Here is a 13,218-nt window from a genome sequence, read left to right as displayed (position 1 = left end):
CATCGCGTGAAGGCAATTACGTTGCAATAGGTCGTAAATTTAAAGTTGTTGAGGAACTTTATCATTATCCATGCAATTCTGTCCATTTGGGTATATTTAAAGTCAGTAAATTATCTGATCTTCAAGTTTGGCCTTTGCATAAAATTAATCACAAATTTATAAAATTACCATACGCAGAAAAGGATAATGAAAGAATTTTTGCAATAATACCGCTAATAAGCACCGCACATTTATAATTTGTTATATATATAATTACGCTTCGTAAACTTTTCTAAGAAAATATTTTATATGTACATACATAATAAAAGATATCAAAATAGATTTCTTGTGCAAATATTTGAACAGATATCTTGTGCGTGTGCGTGTGCGTATACGTGCTTGCGTGCGTGTGTGTGTGTGGGGGGGGGGGTATTTATAACACTGCACTAAAAATAAATTTCAGAATTTCAGAAAAATGTCGAATCAAGGATTTATTGTCGCGGAATTCTCTGACGGTATCCAAGTAATACCGAAAATGTGGCAACAGAGTGAGGATTTGTGCAAATATCCTTTACATTATAAGACAGATTCAAGAATTCGGAAGGCGATTGAAAAACAGGAAACGCCAACTTCTGATTGGTCTTCTGTTAAAATTCAACGAATTTTTGGCGAGTATCGTAAGTATAAAATCTTTTTAATTTTCTTTTTCTTTTTCGTAATAATATTTGCTAATATTTAAAATATTTACAGCGTCCTTTCAAAAGATGAAAAAGCAAAAAAGGCAACCTATACGTCAGACTTGGATACCGACAAGGAAGCGATTGCTAATAGAAGAATTACAGCGAAAAGAGTTTTATCCTCGTCTGAAAGTGAAGATGAATCAGACACAGACGTAAATTTACCATCTCCTCCCTCTCCTCCAAAACGTAAGTACACAAACAAATCTATTATATCTATTTATGATACATAGACGAATTTTACATTTTTTACATTCATTGTTTTATTTTGTATTAAAAGGTCAGCGATTGCACGATACAAATGAAAGTTCATCCCTTACATATTCTGGGAAATCTGCGAAAAGAAACAGCGAATCAAAGAAAACAAAACAAAAGGCCTCAAATTCGAACTCTCAATCATTTTCGCAAGGTATATTCGTTATATCTCTTTGTAATAATATAATTATTGCATAATTATATATGTTGGTCCATATTTCATATTTATTTATTGTAAACGTAAATTTAAAAAGTTGTACATAACTTTTAGATATTAATATTAATATCAATTATCTAATATCGACACAATATTAAAAAATAAAAATATATAAATATATACCAATATAAATATAACATTAATAATATAAAAATATTAATAAATTAAAATATCTATCAACAATATTTCGCAAAATATATGTAAACTGATCTATCGTTTATCTTTTATTATACATTTTATTGCACACATATACGCGCACAGTTAGTAATGCATGTGTGCGCGCGCGCGCGCAATATTTTCTATATATATTAATTAGTAATTTCTTTTTTTTTCCATAAAACTTTTATGACCAAAAACATACATAGAATTTATTTTTAAAAATCTTTATCATGTCTTTGAACATAATTTGTCAAATTCTCCATTTTTTTATTCTAATAATTTTCATTTCAATTACTAAATAAAATATATTTTCTTTGTACGTAGATGTGGATAATCATAATATTTCGAACGCAAGAAGTGAAAAAACGCACAACACTGTTATATACGTAAGAGAAGAGGAAAATGAAGAGAATATACCAAATCGGCACGTGGATAAAATAGAAGAAATTAGTCGAAGCTCTAAAGAGACACAACAAAGAGAGAAAATAGATGATAATTTAAGTCATCATACTTTACAAGATGCAATTGGTAAGTAAATGTTCATTAGATATAATACATTTTGTGTAATAAAAATAATTTGTGTTAAAAAAAATTATATAAGTCTATTTTAAACATATAATAACATGAAAATTTTACGACTGCAACTCACTATTTCTGAAATCTTTACTTATACGTAAAAATATTATCTATATTTATAAATAATAGAAATAATAAATCTTTCATTTACTCTTCAAATTTAAAAAATTTTTTAATTTCGAACTTATCATTATTAACACTTTTATAATATATACATATAGTACTTGTTAATAAAAAAATTATTATTTTAAAATGTTCAAGAATTTTTTATCTTATTTTGGATAAAAAGCAAAATTTTATACCGAAATGAAAATATTTCCATTTTTTTTTTTTTTTTACAAAGCAACGTGTAATAATGTTTAAACTTTTATGTTAAAGTTATGATAAAGTTATTCATATACGACGCATGTATTTTATTTGTTTATTAAATAATACTATTTATATTTACAGTGGATTATTTGAAAAGATTAACGAGAGAAATAGCGATCATAAAATATGACATGAGGCAAGCACTTTCCTTATTAGATATTTTAGTTAAAAAGACAAATACGGAAACAGAAGCGAACAAGAACATGGAGATTTCTTTTGAAGACGTTGAGACCAAATTTCCGTTGGAAACTAAAGAACAATTAATGGAGGTGGAGGAGATCTTGAAACATCGTGATTCTCAACATAATGCTGCGATAGTAAGTTAACACATATAATTTTACATTTTAGTATTAAATATAATATAAGGATTTTAGCAAAGAAAAAAGATAGTCATGTAAAATACCCAACTTATTGTCATGTAAAATAATATTTTGATAATTGATGTGGTGTGTGTGTGTGTGTGTGTGTGTGTGTGTGTGTATTTCGCAATTATTATCAAGTATATGAGTATATCAATATGTATAATCAATTTTAAGCAAACATTTCGCAATGAAAACCACAAATACTTTTTTTATACTGTTTCATTTTATGCATGTGAATAATTTCACTTAAAATAATAAAGTAAAAAATTTTTCTTTTTTTTCGTTTAAAAAATTAAAAATTGCTAAGGTTTTTAATAACAGAAATATAATTTCAAAGATGATGATTCGCGAAAAATATATATTACTTTTATAATCAATATAAAAAATTATAACATTAAATACTTTACCAATTTACAGCGCGCATACATCAAATCTATCGGAGGAACCAACGTCACTGATGCTGTAAAGAGGGCATTATATAAAATATTTTCAAATAAATTGGCAGAGAATTATAATTGGGAGGGTCGATGCGGAAAGGAACCACTACGTAAATTGGAAATAATGAAAGTGATTTTTAGTAAGTACTACATAGAAGTATTTATACGCAAAAACTTTAGTAATCATTAAGAAATGTTTTTAAATATACATATTGACAAAGATTAGAATAGATTAAGAAAGTAGTCATTTTAATATATATACATTATTTAATATGTACTCCTATGAAAATATATATATTTGTGATTATTAACTGTTTCAAATTTACAAAACTTCTAATAAATTTAATGCCAATTCTCGAGATATAACAAGTTATCGTTTTTTTCAATCTTATTATAAAAATTTAACTAAATATTATTTCTAATTTTTACATTATATAAGAAGTTATTATTCAATGAAATACGACGCACTGTATTTATATAAAAAAAAAAAAAATAAACGTAAAAAATGTTTTTAGGTTGCGTACTTCAGAATGTCCGAGATACCGACCATGGCAAAATTCAGCGGAGGATTATGGAGTGGTTCCGACATTCAAAAGCGAGACATCAAAATGAGGAGAAACGAAAAGCACAAGGTGAAGACAATGGTTCTGTGGATTAATTTGGTGAATAAGAATGAGGAAATAAGGTATCAGAATGGAAAGATATTAAAAGGTATGGATAATATCAAAAGGTATGGACAATATCAAAAGGTATGGAAGAGGTATATATTAACCATTATTATTATTATTATATATGTAAGGTTTTACTGGTAAGTCGCGTTCAACTATCTACGTATAATTAGTTCCTCATATAACATATATAATTATTTTTGACATACTTACATACTATATTTTACTGCTTTACGTATAGCTTTATTTTCAGCTTTTCTTGTATTGCCAATGATGAGATGCGCTAATATATAAAGTTTCCAATAACTTATATCGCGCCAGTCTGAGGCAATCTTAAAAAAAAAATTTACTTACAAAATATTGAAAATAACGTCAAATAACATTTAAATATAATAGAAATTAAAAGTATGTATAAGTAATTAAAAGTACATATTTAGAAATATATTTTAATAAGAGATCTATCTAATCTAACCTGAGCGTTCCAGCTCCAGTGTCAATAAGTTAAGTATAATTGATAGAGAAACTGTGCGATAAAAAAGGTATATTTATATATTCTTCTTTTTTTCCACCAAGTAATCAATGTTCGATTTAAGAAAAAGAGTATATGTGTATATGTTGAGAGAAGATTACACATAACTCCTCTTTTTTTCAATCAACGTTAATTACTTGGAGGAAAAGAAAAAAAAATGTACAATAATGTCTCTTTATCACACAGTTCTTTATCAATATGCTAACTTTACACTTACTATATAGGAAGACTATATATATCATTTTGATATATTTTATATAAATGAATGCACTTACCTTTAACATTCGCTCTATATCATTTAAATTAAGCTTCAATGGCCATTTTAACAACCCTATAGATTAATTCCGTTTTAGACATTACTTATTGTCATCAATTTTCTGGATGCGATCTTTCGTGCTAGATGCCATGCGCTCTAATAAATTATAAAATTCAGCGTACTGCAATTCTAGTAATTTACTGGATCGCTTGCGATCTAGGACGAAAAATCTCATTGTGCGCATTTAGCTCATTCTACATTAATGGCAGTCGCAAAAATGGTAAGAAATTGACGAATCACAGTCTATTATTCTCCTTGCGATCGAAGAATAATAGACTGTGATTCGTCAATTTCTTACGATTCTTACGACTGCGACTAATGTAGGATGGACTTTTGGCGCAAACATTGATATGTACTATATAATTAAGAGCCAGACACAATGAACGGAATAAGGAACAGTTCAATGCGTGTAGAATAAGAAACATAGAATAAGAAACGCTCGCTCTTTATTCAATATATTGATTACACAATTCACTGTTCCTTATTCTGTTCATCGTGTCTGAGCCATTTTGATGATACAGTGGGTGCATCCAGAAGCACGACCGCTTACTGAGCGCTCAGTGAGCGGTCGTGCTTCTGGATGCACCCAATATATTAACAGATTTCAAATATATGTTTCATATATCCATGTAAACAACCTATATATATATATATATATATATATATATATATGTGTGTGTGTATGTATATGTTATTATCATCAGTTACAAAATATAAAGGAATACTTGTCTTTTAAGGCTCCATGGTCCTCGCCGCGACCATGTTAGATTATGTTAGATACGAGAAAATACGCGCTGAAAATTTTTGCGTGCCATTTTTAGATAAAAAGATATTTTGATGAAACACAACTTCAGATGGTTTTAGCACACTTTTAAAATACTCCAAAAACAATTTTTTTCCCTTGACAATTAATCAACAACCGTAAAAGAATTAAAACATCAGACATTGTCATGCGGAATGACTGCGCGTGTGCAACGACCAGACGAACTGGGCTTCTTATTACTGTTATTTTACAGCTGTTGATTGATTATAAAGGGAAAAGAATAATTTTCCGAGTATTTTAAAAATGTGCTAAAGCCATCTGAAGTTGTGATTCATCAAAATATCTTTTTATATAAAAATAGCACGCAAAAATTTTCAGCGTGTATTTTCTCGCTTTTGATGTCAGAATCCAACATGATCGCGGCAAGAACCAAGGAACCTTAAGCATCAAATTATTTGTGGTTTTGTAATTTTATCCTCAATAAATATAATGTTTTTTACAATATTTGATATTATTTTCATTTACAATATTATATATTTCATCCATCCATCTTCTATAAATCCTCTATTATTCACCCACGTAACTTCCATTAGTCGTCCACCGTGACACCGTGACTTCGTGAATCCTCTATTAATGATCCACGAAACGTCAATTAATCGTCCACCGAGGCTCCGTGAACCCTCTATTAATGATCCACGGAACGTCAATTAATCGTCTACCGAGGCTCCGTGAACCCTCTATTAATGATCCACGGAACGTCGATTACTCATCCACCGAGGCTCCGTGAACCATTTATTAATAATCCACGGAACGTCGATTAATCATCCACAGATGCTCCGTGAACCCTCTACTAATGATCCGCGCAATATCTAATGAATATCTTTAAAAACGTCCAATAGAGATCCATTTCAAGTATCTATCAGATTTTTATTGAACGCTTATTATTTTTTTCTTATTGAATTATCAGTTTTCATTCTAATAAAAACTTTGATTGTTAATTTAAAATAATTAATACAATTAATATATATAATTATATAAAATTTAAATTACTTAAATTATAAATTAAATTACAAAATGTATATTTTAAATGTTTAAATGTGCTCTAAAAATTAGCTAAATATTATATTTTTATTTCTAATTTTTTAAAATTTTAATTAATGATAAAACAAATATTAATTTTGATATTATTTATTTACTTAAATATTATTTATTTATGTGGAAATCTAATATATGTTCATAATAAGTGTCTAATGGACGTCTATATAAGGGATTTGTAGAGGATATTTATTATGGAGGTAGGATGGATGTTTGATGGACGTCTGTCGAATTTCCACCGTGGAAGTAAAAATCCATAGAGCTGTGGCGGTTTAATGGATCTCTAATGGACGTCTATTTAATTTCCACCGTGGAAGTAAAAATCCATAGAGCTATGGAGGTTTAATGGATATCTAATGGACGTCTATCCGATTTCCACCGTGGAAGTAGAAATCCATAGAGCTATGAAAGTTTAATGGATCTCTAATGGACGTCTGTCCGATTTCCATCGTGGAAGTAGAAATCCATAGAGCTATGGAGGTTTAATGGATCTCTAATGGACGTCTGTCCAATTTCCACCGTGGAAGTAAAAATCCATAGAGCTATGGAGGTTTAATGGATCTCTAATGGACGTCTGTCCGATTTCCACCGTGGAAGTAGAAATCCATAGAGCTATGGCGGTTTAATGGACCTCTAATGGACATCTATCTGACTTCCACCATGGAGATGGATGTCCCATGGAGCTTTGGAGGTTTAATGGACATCCACTGGATGTCAATTTCTATGTGGGTATATATATATATTTATTTATATATATATTTATTATATATTTATATACACAATTTTCTTACATGCTTATAAGCATGACGTCTTTTAAATAAAATGTATTATTAATAAGACGAGGGACCAGGTATGTCGGCAACATCAGCGTCTGCAGCATGTAGCTTTAAAATATTTTGATTTTTTTTACAGCAGTAGCATATAATTTGTCTGCCGACATAAGAAACAAATGTTTTTCATTAACTTGCATGTTTATAGCTGTTTCTCCCATCGTCTTTAATGCAGATTTAAATACACAAATAGCATTAACAGAAGCCGACGAAATTTTATTACGTTTTTTTGTTTTTACATTATTTAAAAGAGAAAACATTCTCTCCGGATCGGCATTAGAATTTGGAAGCGATTTAATAGTATTTATAACATTTTTTAAATTAGGATATTTAGCATTATTATTGGTGTCTCGACGTTGTAAAATTTCTTCCCAAGCATTATCAAAATTTAATTTAGTGAGGCTTTGTTTTTCTTCCATTGTAAAATCTGATGCTAATGCAATCCATTCTTTTTTTAAAGCATCTTCATCAAAACCGCTAATAGTTTTAATGACGAAAGAAGCGTTATTGAATGATGTTTCTCTATTATAAAATAAGCTTACAAATGGTTGAAAAACTATTAATTGTGATAAAAATGTGTCATTTATTGGTAATCTTTTACGAATTTCTTCTGCAGCAGTCACATAAAATGTTAAACAATTTTCTCGAATAATTTTAACAATGTCTACGTGACCTTCCAGTAGTAATTCGTTAAGATATTCCTCACATTCTGAACCCAAAGTAACTTCATTAAGATCTTTTTGATTCTCCTTTATAGAGAATGCAATATTTTCAGAAAATGGTTGTAAATGCTCTTCTTTTAAAAAATTATTGCAGATTTGGAAAAGAAATTTTTTGGATTTTGGTTGTAATAAATGAATTCTGGTTTCTAATGCTTGAAAAAATGCATTAAATGCATTAAAGAAATTTAAAGTATATTTAAATAAAAGAAAATAAGCTTTTAGTTCTACGTTGTTCATCATAGACAGTAGATATTCTCCAGAATTTTTTTTTCCTTACAACCATTTCGGTAAGAAAATATTTAATTGTATCTCAAGATTCAAGAAGTCGTTCGACACATAAATAATGAGACAGCCAGCGTGTATCACATAATTTTAATATTTTGCGATTTGTTTCTTGGAAACATTCACAAAATTCTCTGAAAATTGCTGTACGTTTTGGGCTGCTGTTCAAATAATTAAAATTTTTTTTTATAAATTCATTGCAATACGCAGGTATTTTATTACATGCAGTATGCGCTGCTAATGCAGCGGAGTGGCAAGGGCACGTTAAAGTTAGTAAACGTGGATATAGTTCTTCCAACTTTTTTTTGAACGATAAATATTTCCCTGTCATAACAGATGCGTTATCGCACGACAAGGCAACAATATTTGGAAATGGTATCTGCAGTTTCCACATTTCACATTTAAATGCCTGAAACAACTTTTCTGCGCTTGAATCTTTGGCATCAATATCGATTAATTTGACTAATTGCGAGCGGACATCTAATGTCTCCGAATCAACGTATCGGACAAAAAAAGTCATCCATTTATTATTAGATATGTCTGATGTTTCGTCAATAAAAACTGAAAACTTTGTATGTTGAATTTTATTGACGACACGATCCGTCTCAATCGGACACAAAATGTTTGTAATAATGCTTTTACATTTCGTTCGACTCATGCTCATGCTTTTCAATACGTCAGGATCTTCTCCTATTTGTTGAAAAAATGTAAGAATCTCTGTTGCATTTTGATGAGAAATGTTTTTATCAGTAATTAATGCTGCATATCTGATTTCCGCGGATTTTTTACATTAAATGGCAAAAAAGATTTATTTTGCATATTTAAATCTAAATTTGATTGATTTTTTTCTAGATATTTTTTATATATATTTATGTGTTTTGGATTCTGCATGACGATGGATTTGCGATAAACTACTAGCGATAGATTTATCGCAAATCAAACAAAAAAATAAACTTTCGTCATGTGGCACTTCACGCAACCAAAGTTTAAATTCTTCAATATCTAACCATTCTTTTTTAAATATTGATTTACGCGATTTTTTATTGGTATCTCAACATTATCATTACTATTATTATCAGATAATAATGTATTCTTTTTAATATTATTTTGATGATACGCGGAGTCAGCATGTCTTAATATGTATGTTGAATTGCACGAAAAAGTTTTATTGCATATACTGCAATAAAATAAAGACTACTATCAGATGATACTTTACATACCCAAGATTTGTATCGGTCGTCTGTAAGCCAGGCTTCTACAAAACTTCGCTTACGAGCTTTTCGGGGCTTCGTCAATTCAACACACATTTTTCGTTACTTTATACTATTTGTTAAAGCGAAATATATATATTGATCAAGAGCTAATTGCTCGAAAACGAGAGATGTTTATAGTAAAACGGTCTACAGCTGACTCGACGAATTTCGAAGACATAAATGTCAAAAACCTGTCGCTAGATTGTTATTGTGTCAAACAGCTGATTGGAGAGCTGCTTGACAAAGACGAGACGCGCGGTAAAACGATCAACACGCGCAAAAAAGGTAAACACGGCTCGTCGGAAAGCCGAATATAATGATTGAAATACATTTCCCAATATACAATATTTTAAATTTTTTGACGGAAGAAACCACCACCTTCTCGCGGTTTCCGTTGAGCAACAATATGTACGTCGTACATTAGTACAAAATAAATAGGGAATAAAAAGAATAAAATCTTAAACAATATTTATAAATTAAAATATTATTTTATTACAATTATTTCTTTAAAGATAAAAAATGTTTTTTAATAGAAAGGCGTATATATTGGCCAAGAGTGGATTTTTATATATAAAATATGCTTATAATTATTAATTATAATTATTATTAATTAATAATTATTTTTAATTAAAATTTTAAATATAAGTTACTTAATTTATGTTTAAAATATATTAATTTTATTAATATTATTTTATAATATTAAATATATTTTTTATATTTTATATTTTCTTTTTGCATATTGGGTCGCATCGCCTACTCGCTATCGCCAGTATTCCGGATTCACTCGAAATTCGTAGCTCTATTGTATCAAAAGAAAATAAAGGACAAAAGATATATATCTGTCCTCTTCTATGTTCGAAGGACAAGGGTTCTCATCTTTTCGGTGCGCTCTGCGCTGCCGACCTACCCCCTCCACTGCAAGATGGCTGTCGCGAAGTGGCTGTCGCGCGTGAAATCTTGCATCACTGGATTGATCTCGACGACCAGAAGCATCTCATCCGAATAGACTCAAAAACAATGGTGCATAACATCTGCAACCCGACAAACAATACAATGTCCTTTACGGTTGGAACCGGAATATGAAAGATTGCGGGAAAATAAAATTTGTGATGATCTGCCGAAGGTCGACGTAGAGAATAGAGACGTTAACAAGCTGAAGAGAGTTCAATCATATGGGACCGAAACGTACAAATAAAGGATTGAAGAATTCAAACCACGCATCCTCATATTTAAACACTTGCGCACCGATTCCTCGCGCTCGGCTCTCAATTAACCCGTTCTTTCTTACTTTTTTTTTAGATCTGGATATAATTATTTTATATTATTTGATATTTTCCAAGTAGTTTCAGGACCGACCTGGAAACAATCAATTCATATAACCCGGTGTATTCCAGGACCTTTTTTTTTAATGAACTGAATTAAATTAAGGCTCAATATTATTAATAAAATTAAGAAAGAACGGGCTAATTGGGAGCCGAGCACGAGGAATCGGTGCGCAAGTGTTTAAATATCAAGAGACACGGTAGTGTCTCGCGCCTTGTTTGGGCGAAGACGACTCTCAAAAGCGAGGCACCGTGTATCTTTACGCGAATCGAACAGTTCGAGATAGTCATAGATTCGGATGCTCAATAATGGCTGAAGCGATCGAGTTTTTACTAGGTTTAATCGATAGATTGAGGTCGAATTATATAATGAAAGTGTCTTTATTTTTGCTCTACGTGCTTTGTAAGCGGAAATATAATAATGCAAAGTCTAAATATGAAAAATTTCCTTTAAGAAACGTCATCATCGTTCACGCATACATAGTAATATCTATCGTGCTATACGCATTATTAATCACACGTATACAACACATGCATACACGTATATCACACGTAAACAACGCATGCAATAGATGCATGTAGTGGTAATCTTGTACTGTTCTCACGAACAGTTCATTTTCACAACAGACGGCGTTAGTGGCGCTTCACGATATTAGCAGCGTGCGGGGTTATGTATTAGATCTTTTGACATATGATAGGTTAAGTGTGCGGTTATCTAGGATCATAATTGATTGATAGAAGAAGAAGAAGAGATTTATAAGAATCAAGTAATTATTTCATATTTTTTATAACAATATTAACAATTATATTCTTATTCTTATTTTTTATAACAATATTAACAATTATATTCTTATTCTTATTTTTTATAACAATATTAACAATTATATTCTTATGAAAAAATAATAGGATGGTTACGTAACAAGAAAATAGTTATTATTATATTATTATGAAAATAATATAGTATATCACATATAAGTAGTATTGCATATCACATAAAATGGTAACGATACATGTGATATGCAATATACTACATACATATGTAGTATATTGCATATCACATGTATCGTTACCATTTTATTTTACTATTTCTTTCATAATAATAACTACTTTCATGCTACGCTACCATCCTACTATTTCTTTTATAAGTACATAATTATTGATGTAAAGTAAGGAAGCGAATAAAAGCTAATAATAATAAATAATGTAAAGATAATAGTGCTATAAATGATATGAGCTTTAATAAAGAATTTATATACATTTTTATAGCTCATAGCATTCATAACATTATTATCTTTACATTATTTATTATTATTAGCTTTTATTTGCTTCCTTATTTTACATCAATAATTATATACTTATGAAAGAAATAATAAGATGGTAGCTTAGCATGAAAGTAGTTATATTATTATGAAAGAAATAATAAAATGGTAACGATACATGTGATATGCAATATACTACATACATGTGATATGCAATACTACTTATATGTTAGATGTACTATATTTCTTTCATAATAATTACTTTCTTGTTACGCTGCCATCCTACTATTTCTTTCATAAGTATATAATTGTTAATATAAAATAAAGAAACAGTATATTTTGTATATATGTACGTACTCTAATGATTTAAATATGTTTTACATTACAGGTACAGAATGAGGACATTGTAATCTTTTGAAATAGTACTAGAGTTGCTCAAAAAGTAATGCCCTACATTATTTTTTCAAAATATTTATTCAACAATTTATACACAATATACATGGTAATCTCAATCAACTTCTATTTCTTTATGCCAGTACGATACATTATATGTATTTACTTGCCTTTACTGTACCAACTTTTGTCCTTTCCACGTAACCATGTTTTCACATTTGAATCACGCCCTCTTCATCTTCCAAACCGTATTTCGCGAAGTGCATTTAATTAAGTGGTTCAAAAAGTTAAATATTCGAAGCTATAGCTAAACTGTGTTAAACACATAATTTAAAGATCTCTGCGAAACAAGATTGGGAAGATGATGAGGGGACGATTGAAGCTGTGATGACATGGTTACGTAAAAAAAACAAGAGTTGATACAGTAAAGGCATACATATACTTGTATCGTGCTGGTATAAGGTTATAGAAGTTGATTGAGATTATATTAAAAAATAATATATATTTAAAAAGAAGAAATATCCATGTATGTTTAAAAACATTTCAAACCTGTTTAATAAATAGTTTCTGAAAAAATGGCATTATTTGAGCAACCCTAGTAAATCTAAATCATATACAAAAATGAATGATATCCCTATAAAAACTTACCTTTAAAAAAAAGGTAAAAAAAGGAGCCTAGTATGGGCACGCCAGTA

General features: G+C 29.6%; 1 protein-coding gene across 1 annotated transcript; it reads left to right on the top strand.

The window, feature by feature from the left end:
- Window positions 1-454: 454 nt before the first annotated feature.
- LOC145944738 (uncharacterized) lies at window positions 455-3,854 on the top strand. The gene is made up of 7 exons (XM_083053293.1): window positions 455-656; window positions 744-905; window positions 997-1,125; window positions 1,672-1,875; window positions 2,374-2,609; window positions 3,072-3,231; window positions 3,607-3,854. The coding sequence occupies exons 1-7, from the start codon at window positions 455-457 to the stop codon at window positions 3,747-3,749; spliced, it is 1,236 nt and encodes a 411-aa protein (XP_082909419.1). The 3' UTR covers window positions 3,750-3,854.
- Window positions 3,855-13,218: the final 9,364 nt, after the last annotated feature.

This window comes from Prenolepis imparis, unplaced genomic scaffold (genome assembly GCF_030444845.1).
Source record: "Prenolepis imparis isolate NDT839.2.m4 unplaced genomic scaffold, iyPreImpa1.0 SCAF_13, whole genome shotgun sequence".
Lineage (NCBI taxonomy): Eukaryota > Metazoa > Arthropoda > Insecta > Hymenoptera > Formicidae > Prenolepis > Prenolepis imparis.
This window is presented reverse-complemented; position numbering and strand designations above follow the sequence as displayed.